The sequence below is a fragment of the Podarcis raffonei genome, chromosome 10 (genome assembly GCF_027172205.1).
Source record: "Podarcis raffonei isolate rPodRaf1 chromosome 10, rPodRaf1.pri, whole genome shotgun sequence".
NCBI lineage: Eukaryota > Metazoa > Chordata > Lepidosauria > Squamata > Lacertidae > Podarcis > Podarcis raffonei.
Window position 1 is genome coordinate 7751216 of NC_070611.1, and position 15950 is coordinate 7767165.

At 42.6% G+C, this 15950-nt stretch overlaps 1 protein-coding gene across 1 annotated transcript in view; it reads left to right on the forward strand.

Annotated features, from left to right (window-relative positions):
* PUS7 (pseudouridine synthase 7) overlaps window positions 1–15686 on the forward strand; it is a 28902-nt gene extending 13216 nt beyond the window's left edge. Inside the window, exons 7-17 of the mRNA XM_053405261.1 lie at window positions 654–765; window positions 2769–2846; window positions 3289–3417; window positions 6444–6569; window positions 7017–7078; window positions 8731–8891; window positions 9630–9756; window positions 10537–10638; window positions 11536–11665; window positions 12576–12667; window positions 14721–15686. Coding sequence (XP_053261236.1) covers window positions 654–765; window positions 2769–2846; window positions 3289–3417; window positions 6444–6569; window positions 7017–7078; window positions 8731–8891; window positions 9630–9756; window positions 10537–10638; window positions 11536–11665; window positions 12576–12667; window positions 14721–14857 — 1256 coding nt within the window. The 3' untranslated portion in view covers window positions 14858–15686. The remainder of the gene's footprint in view (window positions 1–653; window positions 766–2768; window positions 2847–3288; window positions 3418–6443; window positions 6570–7016; window positions 7079–8730; window positions 8892–9629; window positions 9757–10536; window positions 10639–11535; window positions 11666–12575; window positions 12668–14720) is intronic.
* The last annotated feature ends 264 nt before the right edge of the window (window positions 15687–15950 follow it).

Sequence of the window (15950 nt, forward strand, 5' to 3'; positions counted from 1 at the left end):
TAGGCTTGGTAATGCAACACTAAACCATGGTTTGGTATTACATGTGAATCAGCGAAGTGCGCTTTTGAAAACCACCCAAGAGTCTTCATAAGGAAAATGTGATTTGAGCTTCCTTGTTTTCAGTCCCAGTAATGTGAAGCCTAAGCTTCACATTTGCAATGAATGAAATATTTGGCAAGAAATGTAATCGTTTCCATTAATAATGTGTGACTTTGCCCTAAGACTATCCAATATAACATTTTTCTTGTTGGTGGGACGCCTGACATCTCTGCATGTGGGCAAGTTACAACAAACAATCTTTTTAGGTGGCGACACTTTGTTTTGCCCAGTACTGTTTTGTGGGATGAATTACATTGCATAGTAGTAGCTCTTTGCGGTGTTCTGATGGACTCCTTAAAAAGTTGCCAAGAGGAATTTAGCATTGTTGAAGGAAGATGTAAGCCTGATATATTCCACCCCCACAAAGAATGGATAAAGCGCCAGCAAGTGTACAAATGATTTGCGGCGGGCGGGGGGGAGAGATTTACACAAGACTTTTTTTTTGTCTGAATTACCAAAAAAAAAACCCCACACCAACAAAACACCCTAAATGGAAAACAATGAAAATGGCCATACTTTAATACTTTGTATGTTTTAACATTTTGTCTTTAAAGATCCAAGAAAACATTCTTGGCCCAAATCTAGGGGAAGTTACTGCCACTTTGTCTTGTACAAAGAGAACAAGGACACCATGGATGCCATCAACGTGCTGTCGAGATTTTTAAGGTGGGTCAACCTTTTGACAAGAGGGGACAGTAAATCTGCAAAACTTGCTGTGGTAGAAATGCCATCCTTTGAGACGGTTGGTTTGAGCAACATTGCAGCATGTTGAAGGTAAAGCGGCTGCTTTTTAGTGGCCAGTTTTGGAAATAATGTGTAGCCCACGTGTAACAATTTGTAATTTTTGACCATTGTGGAATCCTGAGACTCCATTACAAAAACGGGAGGGAGAGAGATAGAGAGAAACATGCATCCATGGGAACTATATGTTATTAAAAATAGTGTTTCGAACCCTCAGGGATAAATTCTCCCATTCAGTTTAAATCCTATGCATTGTGATAACCATAATTTTATTATTATACCCTGCCCAGGTTTTCCCAGCCACTCTGGGCGGCTCCCAACAGAATATTAAAAACACAATAAAACGTCAAACATTTAAAACAGAGCTGCCTTCAGATGTCATCTAAAAGTCAGATAGTTGTTTATTTCCTTGACGTTTAATGGGAGGGCGTTCCACAGGGTGGGTGCCACCACCGAGAAGGCCCTCTGCCTGGTTCCCTGTAACCTCACTTCTCACTGTGAGGGAACTGCCAGAAGGCCCTTGGCGCTGGACCTGAGTGTCCAGTCTTGTGTGTGTTCAAATACTTCTTTCCAAATTCAGTCTTTACATCAGCCTGGGCACAGTGCACATTGCTTTTGTCCTGTCAAGCTGACAACTTCTAAGACTATAGCTGTGGTGACACATAATAGAAGCAAAAGGTTAATGGCTTTGAATTATGTGCTCTGGCTCCTAATTGAGGTTAACCGTGGTGAGACAGAGACATGTGTTTTTCGCCTAGACTGTCGGAAGTCCTTTCCCTGAATTTTTGTTCTGCTTTGTACTGAACTTCAAGAGAAGCAGCCTCGGCATAAGTGCAGGGTAGAAATAAATAAAAAGTTTGCGCTTGGCATCGGCTCGCAAGTTATTCAAGTGGTGGCAAACAGAAATCCTTATGGATGGTTTTTATTTGGGAGAGTTTTTTTGGGGGGAAATGACTCTTAACTGGATCAGATTGTTCTTATGTCTCTCGGTTTTCTCTCCTGTGAATGATTATGGATCAAAACAGCAATGGGGAACCTCAGACGAGGAGGCCAGACGTGGTCCCCTAGGCTTCTCTGACCCTCAAGACTCATGCAAGCCCTGCCCCCTCCCCAGGCCACCCTCTCTTCTGAGAACAGGCCTCCGTGGGTCGTGCTATGCCCTTGCTCAAGTCCTGTTACAGGGTGGAATATGTCCTTTAATTGTAACAGTGCTTCTCACTGGCCTGAATGGAAAGGAGTGTGTGTTTGTAGAAACCTGACATTTTTGCAGGGCTGGAAGGTAGCCAACTGTCCAGAGGTAAGAGTCACATCTGTTATGCCACCAACTTTGTCCACCCACTGACATGCAGCCCCTTTCAAGGTCGCTGTCAGGGAACTGCCATCGGAGCCTAGGGTGGAGGTAAGGCTCCCTGACGATGCAGGAGAAGGGACCAGCAGGGAGAGAGAGCAAGCTTCCTTGGAGGAAGGAAATAGGAGGGACACCAGGAAGCAAGAGGGGACCGCGGAGGGAGGGCTCCGAGACTCTTCCACAGAGAGCAGCGGGGAGAGCCCAGGACCTCCGTTGGGCACGCCCACTCTGCGCAGGAGACTTCCGCGCAGAGAGGCTAGGCGGACACTTGGAGTGAAGGAATTTTTATGTTGGAAGAAGTTCAGAAAATGCCCACTGACGGATTCTGCCAGTGACTGACACAGCCATGGAGAAAGGGCTGTCCAGCCAGGGAAAGGTTTATCCAAGCAACGCTGCCTAGAGCTGCAGCACCCTTTACGCACAAGCAACCCCAATTCCCTTTTCAGTCACCCTAGCGGGAACCTGGCCCTCAAGTTTATTTAAATGATACACTGTTGGCAAGCAAAGGTAATAACTTCTACACTTCTTTCCCCTGCCTGTTTTGCTAGTGCTGAACATTTTTCTTTCTCATTTTTTATAGAGTTAAGCCAAACATATTTTCATATATGGGGACGAAAGACAAAAGGGCTATTACAGTTCAAGAGATCGCTGTTCTCAGGTAAGTAGAAGCAGGGCGGTGTTTAAATGTTACCTGGCTTGCTGACAGAAATATTTGAATAATAATAATAATAATTTGTATACTGCCCTATACCCATAGATCTCAAGGCGATTCACAAAATAAAATCACAAAATAAAAATAATTTTATCTGTGTGCAAGATGGAAATAATTGATTTTATAAAAGTGTTGTCGCATTCAGTACGTACCCAAGGCATTTGAATCAGTCACACCCCAATTCTGCAGAGTAAGTGGCTGCAGTTAGATTTGAAAACCCTCAGTTTTAAACTAGGGGCATGAATGTTGGAATCACGGTTTCAGAAATAGGTTTCAAAAATACAGTTTGTACCTGTGCTTCAGTCACTGTACAGTAACTCCAAAATCAATTATCCTGTGTGGAGACCCCGTTTTTGTGAAATCTTTCCCTCTCTATCTCCATGTTTAGAATCACTGCACAAAGGCTGGCTCACTTAAATAATTGCTTGATGAATTTCAAGCTTGGAAACTTCAGTTACAAGAACCACCCGCTAAAGCTGGGAGAATTGCAAGGAAATCATTTCACAGTGGTTCTCAGGTAAAAGTTCTGTTTTGCAAGGCTGCTTTGTTACAGTTTAGTGCTTTATGTTAAATCCCACTGTGTTCTGTGAAAGATACGATAATCACAGTTGGCTTGGTGTTCTGTATTTTATTTAATGTAAGAGTGGGGGCTGTATAAAAGACGTCTGGACCTCGCTATCGTCAACAAAAATGTGTCCAGCTTTGTCTTTCTTACCCAGGGTTATAGCCAAGATAAAACAAAGGGAGGTGATTGGTCTGGTAGCATCAATGTTAGGAATATCCCAGTTTTGAACATGGCAGGTTAGATCCAGATTAAATTTGTTGCATTGGACCCACTGGGTTCTGTTCAGTGCTGCATGAGCAGGGATCCACTTGCACAGCATAACGTCCCCTTTCTCTCCTTTGCCTGATGCCCTCTGCCGTACTTGAGGGCAGATACCGAAGGATTCCAACTGCGAAGCGACTCTGCCCCTGTGGAGATGGCAATCTGGAAACAGTGGCTCATACTCTCCTGTCCTGCCCCCTTTATAAAGACCTGAGGAATGAGATCATCACCCCACTCCTACTTAACATCCCAGGCCGCCCATCTGAGGCCACACTGTTCTTCCTGTTATCAGATCAGAATGATCAGACAACAGCAAAGGTTGCTAGGTTTATCGAGGGTGCAATGAGATTAAGGGCCACTATTTGGTCTTGGTCATTTGATGGTCCTTTTTATCCATTGTTGTTGTTTTTTAATTGTACAGTGGTGCCCCGCAAGACGAAATTAATCCGTTCTGCGAGTGTCTTCGTCTTGCAGGGTTTTTCGTCTTGTGGAGCACCGCTATTAAAGGCTTAGCGGATAAGCGGTAATTGACAGATAAGCGGCGATAAGCGGATAAGCGGCAATTTGCAGATAAGCGGCTTAGCGGCTTTCAGAAAAGGCAAAAAAATCGCAAGAACCCAAAAAATTTTTTGTCTTGCGAGACAACCCCATAGAAAAATTCGTCTTGCGAAGCGGAAAAAAAATCGGAAAGCCCTTTCGTCTTGCGCGTTTTTCATTTAGCGGGGCATTCGTCTAGCGGGGTACCACTGTATATATTGCTTGTTTTATGTTGCTACGGCCGTTGGGTAATGCAAATAAAGTTTATCTATCTATCATCTATCTATCTATCCTTTGCCTGTGTGCCCCCCAAATCTTATCCAGAGAGTTCCCCACCCCCTGGAGGGTATTCAGGGGGCTACAGAGGAAAGGAAGGTGAAATTTCATTGCAAAAGCTGAAGTATGTTACATGAGTGGGAACAGCAGAGTTGATCTAAGCGATATATTTCAGTGGGACCTAAATGGTTTCTAATGGGACTTAAGTGTGTCTAATTTACCCTGAACACAATGTTTTCTTTTTAATAATTTTTTTAAAAAAAATCTTTTTTGCACAGCCTGATTTTTCTTTATCATGCCTTTTTCTTCTGGAGGCAGCTCTGCCTGAACAGCTGCAAGGGCGGCGTTTGCATGCCTGTGCACGATTTCTCTGCAGTTCTGGAATCTGGAACTTTGCCCAGGGTTTGGCTGCTTGACAATCTTAAGCAATTTGGGGAGCAGTCATAACAATGACACCAGGTTAAGCTGGTATAAAGTCTTCTTCTTTGGCGATCCCTCGTAGCCGAATAAGATTGTCTTCCATAAACACGGTTTTAACAATGAGTCCGTAAGTGACTGTAGAGGCCAATTCTGGATCCACACGTCCTTCCACAGTGGGGACATTGGTTCCCAGGCGGGAGTTGATCACGGTGTGGATTCTCCAAGTGTGCCTTCCTCCTAGCACGTTTCTCCCTTGCGTCCTGAGTTCGAGTGTCTTCAAAGCCCATGACACCTTTGGTAAAGGCTGTTCTCCAACTGGAGCACTCGTAGGCCAGTGTTTCCCAGTTGTCGGTGTTTATACTACATTTTTTTAGATTTGCCTTGAGAGAGTCTTTTGTTGACCACCAGCATTAGGCTTTCCATTTTTAAGTTCGGAATAGAGTAGTTGCTTTGGAAGACAATCATCAGCATCCACACAACATGACCAGTCCAACGAAGTTGATGTTGAAGAATCATTGCTTCAACACTGGTGATCTTTGCTTCTTCCAGTACACTGATATTAGTTCGTGTAAAGTACGTCAGATCCAAAACCCATTCAAGAGCGAGGGTACTGCTGGCAGAGGAAAAGCAAGCCTTTGCAGTAGTGTTTGGCTTGCACCACCTGTTCTGCTGGGTTGCTGTGTCACGTGACTCTGCTGAATAGAGTTAGGATCCAGCAAAGGACCCCCCACCCTGTCCAGCTATGCGCTGCAATGCCCCTTTTTGGGGCTTACACCAGACCCAGAATGTAGAGCTTAAGCCTGTGTATCTCTCTCTGAGCTGGGGTTGAGGACTTGCGCCACTATAGCCCTGGCTAACCCAGGGTTCAGCCAGCTGAGTCAGAGATCTGCTGGATCCTAACTCACTCATTCTGGCAGATTCCTTAGTGGTGTTTTTTAATGCAAATTTCAATCTCTTTTGACTGGAAGGACAAATACCTTGTGAAACATCTGAAGTAGGCAAGGGTCTGAGAACTGATCTAGTCAGAAAAGCTATTTTTGCAGATAAACTTGATTTTTCTTCCCTGGTCCGGTTTAATGGATGGATGGATAGATGTTTATTTATCCAGTGTTTAGTGGATGGATTTCCCCCCTAAATTGATTTTTTATTTTATTGTTATTCATGTTTTATACCGTATTTTATGCTATTTTTTGGTAGCATCAATTAAGTGTTTTAAATTTGTTGTTAGTCACCCTAAGCCCGGATTTCTGAACTGGGAAGGGCAGGGTATAAATAAATTTTTATTATTATTATTACTCAGGGCTATAAACCTAAACACTCAATGGAGAAGCAAGAACTGAACAGAGTGGGATTGACCTCTGAATATACCTGTGCATAGGATTCTGCTGTACACGTGCCAATTCATCGTGACTTTTATCTTTACGTTCTAACGCACGGTGTGTGCCTGTGTACTTTTCTCCTAAAATAGTTTTTTCTTTTATCAGAAATATAACCGGGACAGATGATCAAGTTCAGCATGCCATGCAGTCTCTCAGGGAAATTGGGTTTGTTAACTACTATGGGATGCAAAGATTTGGAACCACAGCTGTCCCTACATATCAAGTTGGAAGGTGAGTTCCTTTTTATTTGGCATATATGTGGCACTTTAAAGCAGCTGGGAACCCAGTGAGTAGGAATTTTGGGCCTGACAGATACGGATTCAAACCCCAGATCACCTGTCACCTTGCTAATTGGCCTGGGCTGCTATTTCTCAGCTTTAGCCCCCTGTCAGTAATAAAAAATAAAATGAAATCATAAATCTCCTAGTCCATATGATTGTGGGAAGGATTGCATAAGGAATACTATGTTTAAAATTTTGGCTGCTGAATGTACACTGTAAAAAGTTTTCATTTTATCCGAATGGCATGTCTTTCCTTTGAAACCTTTAGTAGAACTAAGATTGCAGCCCAACCTTGTTTGCTGGTTCAAGTGATTCTGTATTTTGCCTTGGCAGACTCATAGGATTTTCCTCCCTTGCTGGCATGCAATATTAACCAGATGTTCTTCTATATTTTTAGAGCTATACTACAGAATAACTGGAATGAAGTCATCGATTTAATCCTAAAACCACGTCCTGGAGGCAAGTAATTGTTTTTTGCCATTTTGGACTCCATTTCATTCAACAGTGGTTTTACATACTGAAAGGAGCACTGCTATATAGTTTGCCTGTTTATGTTTTGAAAGCAAGTGATTATATTAATAAAAATATCAGTAAACAGCTACAGTGGTACCTCGGGTTACAAACACCTCGGGTTACAAACACTTTGGGTTACAGACTCCGCTAACCTGGAAGTAGTACCTTGGGTTAAGAACTTTACCTCAGGATGAGAACAGAAATCGTGCGGCGGCAACAGGAGGCCCCATTAGCTAAAGTGGTACCTCAGGTTAAGAATGGTTTCAGGTTAAGAATGGACCTCCGGAACGAATTAAGTTCGTAACCAGAGGTACCACTGGCTTCCTTTAAAATAATAGTAATAGAGTGGTTCACCGCAGTCATACATAAAACCATACAATTAAATCCATATAAAAATTTAAAATCAGAAATCTACTGAGAAGGATATTTTCTTCGTTGCCATCAAAAGCTTAGCAGCATAGAACAGTTTCCAACAGCTGCTTAAAGTTTAAAAGAAACGGCTGAATCTCTGTTTGCAGAGCATTCCACAGGACTGGACCAATAATGGTAATGGCACATTTTCTCGTTGCTGTCAAATGAGCCAGTGTCCAACTCCAACATATAGATCCTAATTCATTTCAAATTGTGCCCTTACAGTAGTACCCCGCTAGACGAATGCCTCGCTAAACGAAAAACGCGCAAGACGAAAGGGCTTTCCGATTTTTTTGCCGCTTCGCAAGACGAATTTTTCTATGGGGTTGTCTTGCAAGACGAAAAATTTTTCGGGTTCTTGCAATTTCTTTGCTTTTTCTGAAAGCCGCTAAGCCGCTTATCTGCAAATTGCTGCTTATCCGCTAATTCGCTAAGCCGTTAATAGCCGCTTATCTGTCAATTACCGCTTATCCGCTAAGCCTTTAATAGCGGTGCTCTGCAAGACGAAAAACCCTGCAAGACGAAGACACTCGCAGAACGAATTCATTTCGTCTTGCGGGGCACCACTGTATTCTATAATGCTAAGTATCGTAAGCTGATGCTGTAGGATGGAACTTAATATTTAAATTCAGAAATGCCATATCCTGACGCTTTAAAATGGGGAAACAAAAGGATATGTGGGTTACAGGGTAGGAAATAGTTAAAACCCCAGCTAATAGCACAAATTGAAGATTGAAATATAGGTGGCCCACTTGATATGTAGGGACAGCTGTGGTTCCAAATCTTTGCATCCCATAGTAGTTAACAGTTAACATGAAGCTCTGGGGAAAATGGATTTTAAGGGCAAGCATGCTGGTTTGTGGGTCTAGATGTCAGACAGTGTACTTTGCAAATGCACCCAGCGGATAGGTATTTGCTGAAATTCAGAGTGACTTTGATGGGGCTAACCTCAAGGAAGTTGAATAAGGTGTGCAATATAAAGCATGTTGCCATCTGTTCCAGGTAGTTAACTGAAAATGCAGGATAGTTTTGAAACTGGCTGAGAAGGATTTTGTGTTATAGATACCATTGACTTAGGTTCTGTGCGGGCCTGTTTTTGAGCCAAACTCCCTTTAAAAATAAAAAGGAAACCCGCTCACATGGTTTGAAATTAAAGTGCTTCTCATTTATTCAAACGGTTGTTGCAGCTGAAAAGGGATACTTGGTAAAATGCCGAGAAGAGTGGGCAAAAACGAAAGACCCAGATGCGGCCCTCAAAAAACTGCCTGTGAAACGGTGTGTGGAAGGACAGCTGCTCCGGGGACTTTCAAAATACGGACTGAAGAATATAGTCTCTGCATTTGGCATAGTAAGTTGAAGTGTTTGCTTGTTTTTGTAGACCGTCTCTGAGCATGTCTGAAAACAACTTGGGGGTGAAGTCAAATTTATGGTGAATGGTAAATGGCCTACTGGAGAAGTATTTCCCACTCCCTTCTTCCTTTCATATTTTTCATTAGGGTTTATTAGTTCTGACTTGCCAGGCCAAAACGAGTTGTTTTTTAAAGATGTAAATTGAGCCAGGGGCCCCCTAGTACTTTCTGGCGTGTAATTAAACCATTAACAGTGCCATCCTCACATATGTCTGCTCAGAATTGAGTCCATTGGGTGGTGCTGTGGTCTAAACCACTGAGCCTCTTGGGCTTGCCAAACAGAAGGTCAACGGTTCGAACCCGCGCAATGGGGTGAGCTCCTGTTGTTTTGTCCCAGCTCCTGCCTACCTAGCAGTCTGAAAGCACACCAGTGCAAGTAGATTAATAGGTACAGCTGTGGCGGGAAGGTAAACGGCGTTTCCATGCGCTCTGATTTCCGTCAGGGTGTTCTGTTGCGCCAGAAGCGGTTTAGTCATGCTGGCCACATGGCCCAGAAAGCTGTCTGTGGACAAACACTGGCTGCCTTAGCCTGAAAGCGAGATGTGTGCCGCAACCCCATAGTCGCCTTTGACTGGACTTAACCGTCCAGGGGTCCTTTACCGTTACCTTATCTTATCCCAGGCATGCGCCTTACAAAATTAGCATCATGTTGATTAACACTTTTTCCTGGTCTGCAGATCCCAAGAAATAATCGTTTGATGTATATTCATAGCTATCAGAGTTATGTATGGAATAATATGGTGAGCTGCAGAATAGAAGAATATGGGCTTGTTGCTGTGCCAGGAGATCTTGTACTAAAAGGAGGTAAAATGTCAACGTTGCTTGATGTCAGGGCGTGTGTGTATGTGGTGGCACATAGTCAATAATACATTTTGGAATATTTTCCTAGTATCTTGTTCCTTAAAACTAGAGATGAGCACATACACCCTCTTGTTTATTTAGAATTAGGCTTGGCAGACTTTTAAAATGTTAATTGGAACAAGATTTTTTTTAAAATGCCCAATTCTGGATTATGCTCTTGGTTATATCATTAGGAGTGTGATTGGATCTGAAAGACCTTTGAGCCCATCTCCCTTCCCACTCTGGAGAAAGCAGCAAGCTCCCAGTAGTTGCTCCCAGTTGGATTCTGGTATCCTGTGGGGTACTACATTTCTCAGGTTACCTGAGCTCTAGAACATGGCTGTTTGGAAGTCCCCTGTGTTGACAGGGAAGAGGGCTTTGCAGGAAAGGCTTCAATGAGATACTGCCATCACTGCCGAAGTAGGAGAAGAAAAAGGTTTGGTGGGGGTGGTCTTCAGAGGCACAGATTTCGGAACCGGAGGACCTGGTGATCCGACTCAGCAACACTAGGATTTAGAATTGCCAGTAATTTGTCAGTGTACCTACCAGTGACAGTCTGGTCCCTTCCATTGTGTACAATTTTGTGCTACCCAGGCTGCCTAATCCTGTTTGAAACTGTATGTCCTCTTTGCTTTGTTCCTTGTTAATGAGCTCATAAAGATACACTATCTAGAAAAAGATTTCTCAGCAGGAAATCTGGTTGAGATGACCTGGAAATTACTTGAAACATCCTCTTGCTTTTAGGTACAGCTGTTTATATTGAAGAATCAGATGTTGACAGTTACACCATCCATGATGTTGTGATGCCGTTGCCTGGTTTTGATGTTATCTATCCAAAGCACAAAAGTAAGAATTCTATTTAAAGTCAAAAGTAGATGATACGTGCATAATCAGGCTTGCTATGCTGGCAGATAAGTGCTGGGGATGAGTGTGTACGTGTGTCTGTACAAAAGTAACTAAATGGGTTTTGTATCTGATTTCAATAAGCACAGATTAAATAGGTAGACCGAAATCAGCTGGCTTCATTGATTTCAATGGATTTACTAATGTGACTAACATATGATGTATAAATATATTATATTTATGGATTTATGTATATTAATGGAGAATTAGGAGTATTTTCTGTATTTGGATCAACGGTAATTTGGTTGTAACCATATTTTAAGGGAAGATCATTCAGTCATTGACTAGTGTTCTCCAAACTAGCAGGATCAGGCATTAACAAAGTGCAGCTAGCAGGAGAAATATAAAAGTTTTTTTTTAAGAAACATTCATCAACTTGTATGCTAAAGGGGGAAGAAAGGAAAAAGAAACAGTTTGTTGGAGACAAATAGTCTAGCAGCATCCAGATTTATGGCACGTGCAGCCATTACTTCATTCCTCTATCCCCAGCTGGTACACATTGTGTGACTGGAAGCATGTTAATAGATATTTTTAATAGGAGTGGAGGCACATCTAACTAATAGGGGTTTATATGATCATGAGCTTTGCTGCCACCCTAGTTCTATTTAAGATGATTGCCTCCTTACCAAAATGGCTTGAAAGTAGGTTTTTATATCCCAGGACCAGGGATTTCCTACAAATAATTCCTTATTAAATAGAGCTTTAAAGAACAAAGACTATGCTTTTGGGCCCCGTTTCAGCATTACAGGTCAGAATTATATCAGATGCAAAAAGGGAAACTTACAACGCATTTGCCCTGAATTCCATGATGCCATTCATTTATATGTCCTTTTACGGCAGTTGGGAAAGCCTACGAGGAAATATTAGCCGCTGACAATCTCGACATCAGTAACATGAAGCACAAAATTCGAGACTATTCCTTATCTGGAGCCTACAGAAAGATCATCATCCGACCTCAGGATGTGAGCTGGTAAGTAAATAGCACACAGATTAGTAGCCAGAGGAGGAGACGGATGATAAGCTACTAGAAATGATGACTTTATTGCTTCCAGAGTGTACCAGTTGATTGATCTCAAATGGGAGAGGGCTGCTGCGTTCATGTCCTGCTTTTGGACACCCCAATGAGCATGGAATATTGGACTAGATTGGTCTTCGGACTGATTCAGCTGGTCTTTTTGACGTTCTGAACCATGTGCTTACTGATGTGTGCTTGATGATGGTTGTGCTCCACTGCTTATCTCGAAGAACAGCATGAAGCCACAAGTCTATACTGCTGCTGCTGCTCGTTAAAAAGGAGATTAAAGTTCCATGTTTAAAGGGGAGCCCCATATGTATGCAACAAAGGTAACCTTTAGCGTTTAACCTTCGTTAGAAAGAAATCCCAAGATTCAGGCGCAAGACTCTGCCGAACTACTTGAATAAATCCCATTGGTTTCAGAAGGAACCGAGTAGGCGTGGAAAGTATTGCAACAGGCTTTGCACGGAAAACAGGTTGCCATCTTCAAGCCCGGGTGTGGGGAACCATTTCTACCAAGTATAAAACAGTCTCCTAGAATAACGATGCAATGAGGAATTTCTAATACAGTGGTACCTCTGGTTGCGAACGGGTTCCGTTCCGGAGGCCCGTTCGCAACCTGAAAAGAACGCAACCTGCGCATGCGTGGGTCGCGATTTGTCGCTTCTGCGCATGCGTGCGACTTCATTTTGCGTGTCTGCGCATGCAGCGAAAACCGGAAGTAACCCTTTCCAGTACTTGCGGGTCGCCGCGGGACACAACCTGAAAACGCACAACCTGAAGCAAACATAACATGAGGTATGACTGTACAGGTAAATGATTCTTATTGTTGGGCACATTTTAAACCTCTCTCTCTTTTTTAAAGGGAGCTAGTTGTGTATGATGACCCTAAGATTCCATTATTTAATACGGACTTAGATAAACTGGAAGGAAAACCACCTGCAGTTCTTGCAACAGGTAATATTTTTTTCAATTGTGCCATATATGATTATTCAGCCATGCATGTCCCTTTTTAACAACAACAACTTTTATTTGTATCCTGCCCTCTCCGGCTGAGACTGGGCTCAGGGCGGCTAACATCAAATATATAACATTGGTATAAAATTAAACAATAATTAAATTACCTCCTAAAAACAAGTCAGGATCAAATTAAAATCTAATTAGATGGCTTTCCGCAGAATTAGGGTTGGGAACAGTAGATGTTCATCAGGCCCAACTGATGCTCACAGAATCTAACTGCTTAGTACAATGGGTTTAAAAAAAAATAAAATGTTGGGCTGAAAGCTTTAAAAAGTATGTTTCTTCCCCAAAATTAGATATTGAGCTAATAGACAGAATTAAATCAGCTTACCAGAAACACTGGTACTTTTGCTGTAGAGATAAACATGAGCTGGCCTCTTTGAAGGGATGTGAGATACTGCTGATGGAGACAAAGTTGCTGCCAAAACAAATCTCCCATTTGAGGGACAAATTGAAGAGAGCCCTCAATACTTGGGTCTCAATAGTTGCTTGAGGATATCAGATGCCTCTTGGCAAAAATCTGGTTGCCAGTCTAAAGACAAAAGGTAAAAAAACATGGAGCAAGCTCTTTCAGGGACATCTGGACTTGCTAGCAGACTGGTTTTGTTGAGTTGATCCTTCACTGCTACCTTAGAGATGTTGTTGGATTACAAGTCCCGTCATCCCTAGCTATAGTAGGACCAGTGGTTGGGGACGATGGGACTTGTAGTCCAACAACATTTGGGGACCCAAGGTTGAGACAGGCTGCCATAGAGAATTTTATCTTTATTTCTCCCTCGCTCTGTACATTCCCACCCAGGAGATCAGATTCCGAATTCCTGCAGATCTGTATTTCTCCCAACCTACATCTTGTGGCTTGATTTGCTGGGTATAATTCTGGCCTTTTAAACCAGCTTATGGTTAGGAGGATTTACCATGAGTCATTGTGACCCTTTGCCCGAAAAGGGTTAGCAACCCTGGCTTAAAGGCATCCGTCATTGTGACTTCAGATCTGTAAAGCAGGTTGAGAAATCCCACAGGAAGGAAGTGGCAGCCCACCTGAGTGCATGTTTAACATTAAGATCTTGGGAGTGATGTTGTAGCCTTATGAGGCTTTGCCCTCGGGTGGGAAAAATAGTGCGCCTGGGAAAGGGAAGTGGGAGTCAACAGACACTCAAGGAATAGTTTCGGAGAAAAGGCTTTTATTTCTACCATCCATGAACTGGTAGAAGGAGCAACTGTGATAACTCACAAAAAGCATGCAGTGCAGTGTTCACAGTGATGTGCACAAACATATATACCCCTTCCAGATCCCTCCTCCTTTCTCCTCCTTCCAGAGTCCTGCCCCATGTTGAGGTTCCTGAGCATGTACAGAAAGCTGTCTTGGGACTATTGTGGACTCTTGGCACCCTTCCCAGGAAAGGGGTTTCAGAGTGTTCAGATGTTTCAATCTCTTGTTCTGGCATGGTTCCCGGACAGAAAGCAAGTTGCAATGTGGTTCTTTAGCAAGGCCAGAAGGCCTGAGAAACAATGGACTGTGTTCCCTACCTTTGTTGCAATCTTTTTAGTTACAGCAAGTGGAATGTTTCTGATGCTTAGCTGCTGAGAAAATGATTTTGAAAAGCTTTGAGAAGCTTTGAGCCTGCTTTGGGGGGGGGTGTGACTTCGGGCCTAGGTGAGGTCACCTGTCCTCACCTTCCTTCAATGTAAACTGAGCGGTTGGAGGCAATGTGTCTCTGAATACCAGCTGCTGGGAACCACAGGAGGGAAGAGCGCTCTCTTGCTCAGGTTCTGCTTCCAGGTTTTCCACAAGCATCTGAGATCAGGATGCTGAATAGATGGGCCATTGGCTTAATGAAGCAAGCTCTTCTGAAGTTATTATGTCAAACTTAACACTGGTTGATATTTTGCTCCTTTGGGGGATGAAGTCAGCTGTTTGGCAAACTCTAGGCCTGTTTGATAACCCGTGGTTTTTTTCTTCTTCTCCTAAACATTAATTTACTTATGACAGAAGGCAAATACAAGGCTTTGAAGATGGACTTCTCTCTCCCCCCATCAACTTATGCTACAATGGCCATTCGAGAAGTGCTAAAAATGGACACAAGCATAAAAAACCAGACACAGTTAAACACAATATGGCTACGCTGAAGATCCTTAGCAGTGATTGGATGAAAGTTTTAACATGAAACTGGTTTCGTATTTACTAGTTCTATCCAGGCAATTTCTAATTAAAATTGTATTTTTGTATTAGCTTGAGGTATATAATTTCAAATTCATTGTAAAATGGTGTTTATAAAAATGTAACTTTTGTTTTTAAATAATCTGAGCAAACACGGTGCTTGAGCCGTCTGCACAGTGCAATTTTGCTGGCGTAGAAGAACATGGATGGCTTTGCTAGTATTTTCAGGTCTGCAGAAAGCGTTTCTAAAATGCTTTCTCCAAATACAGTAGTAAACATGGCTTCATGAGTTTGGTACAGATGAAAACTGATTGCAGGCATGCGTAACACTGCAGTTCAGGAAATCTAATTAGAATAGGGTACTGATGAATGCATATTTATAACCAGTGAACAGATATATTTAGCCTTAAGAGTGCTGATACGCTCTGCACTCACAACTAGCAGAATGTTCATGTCTTTTATGCGTGCACAAATGTGTACACCTGCTTTTATTTGAGCTGTAGTTCATTAAACTTTTGTGTAGGTTTTTCACAACCTATTTCAGTTTCTGCTGTGGGTAAAGCAGTGAGCGAACTATGTCAGAGTTTGTACCCTCAACAAACAAGGTTTAGCTCTAACATTTATGGTTTGTCTGTTGCTGGCAATGGATGAACTAGGAAAATCTCTATTCTGGCATGACAGGATTAAATAGCCATTCTTAACTGGACAGCTATGATGTTGTACTCTCATTTTATTTCTAACACTCAACAAAAATATGTTTTCTACTGCTTGGTTTATTAAAGAGTGTACTGAAACCTCTTCCCCCTTTTGTTCTTGCGCCCCTAATTTCTACCAATATTATTTATGTCTTTACAGGCAACTCCCCCTTTCCGTGGCAGGTGTGTTCTGGGTCATTGTGCGCTTGTGTGAAATCGTGTATAATCAGAACACCCATTGAAAAATCCTGCAAACACCCCATTCTGCCCCTGCCACGATCCACCCCTTTTTGTGACATTTTTGAGTCACTTCCTGGTTTGGCATGATGTGTGTGTGTGCGGTTGCGCACATATCGGACATGCCTAA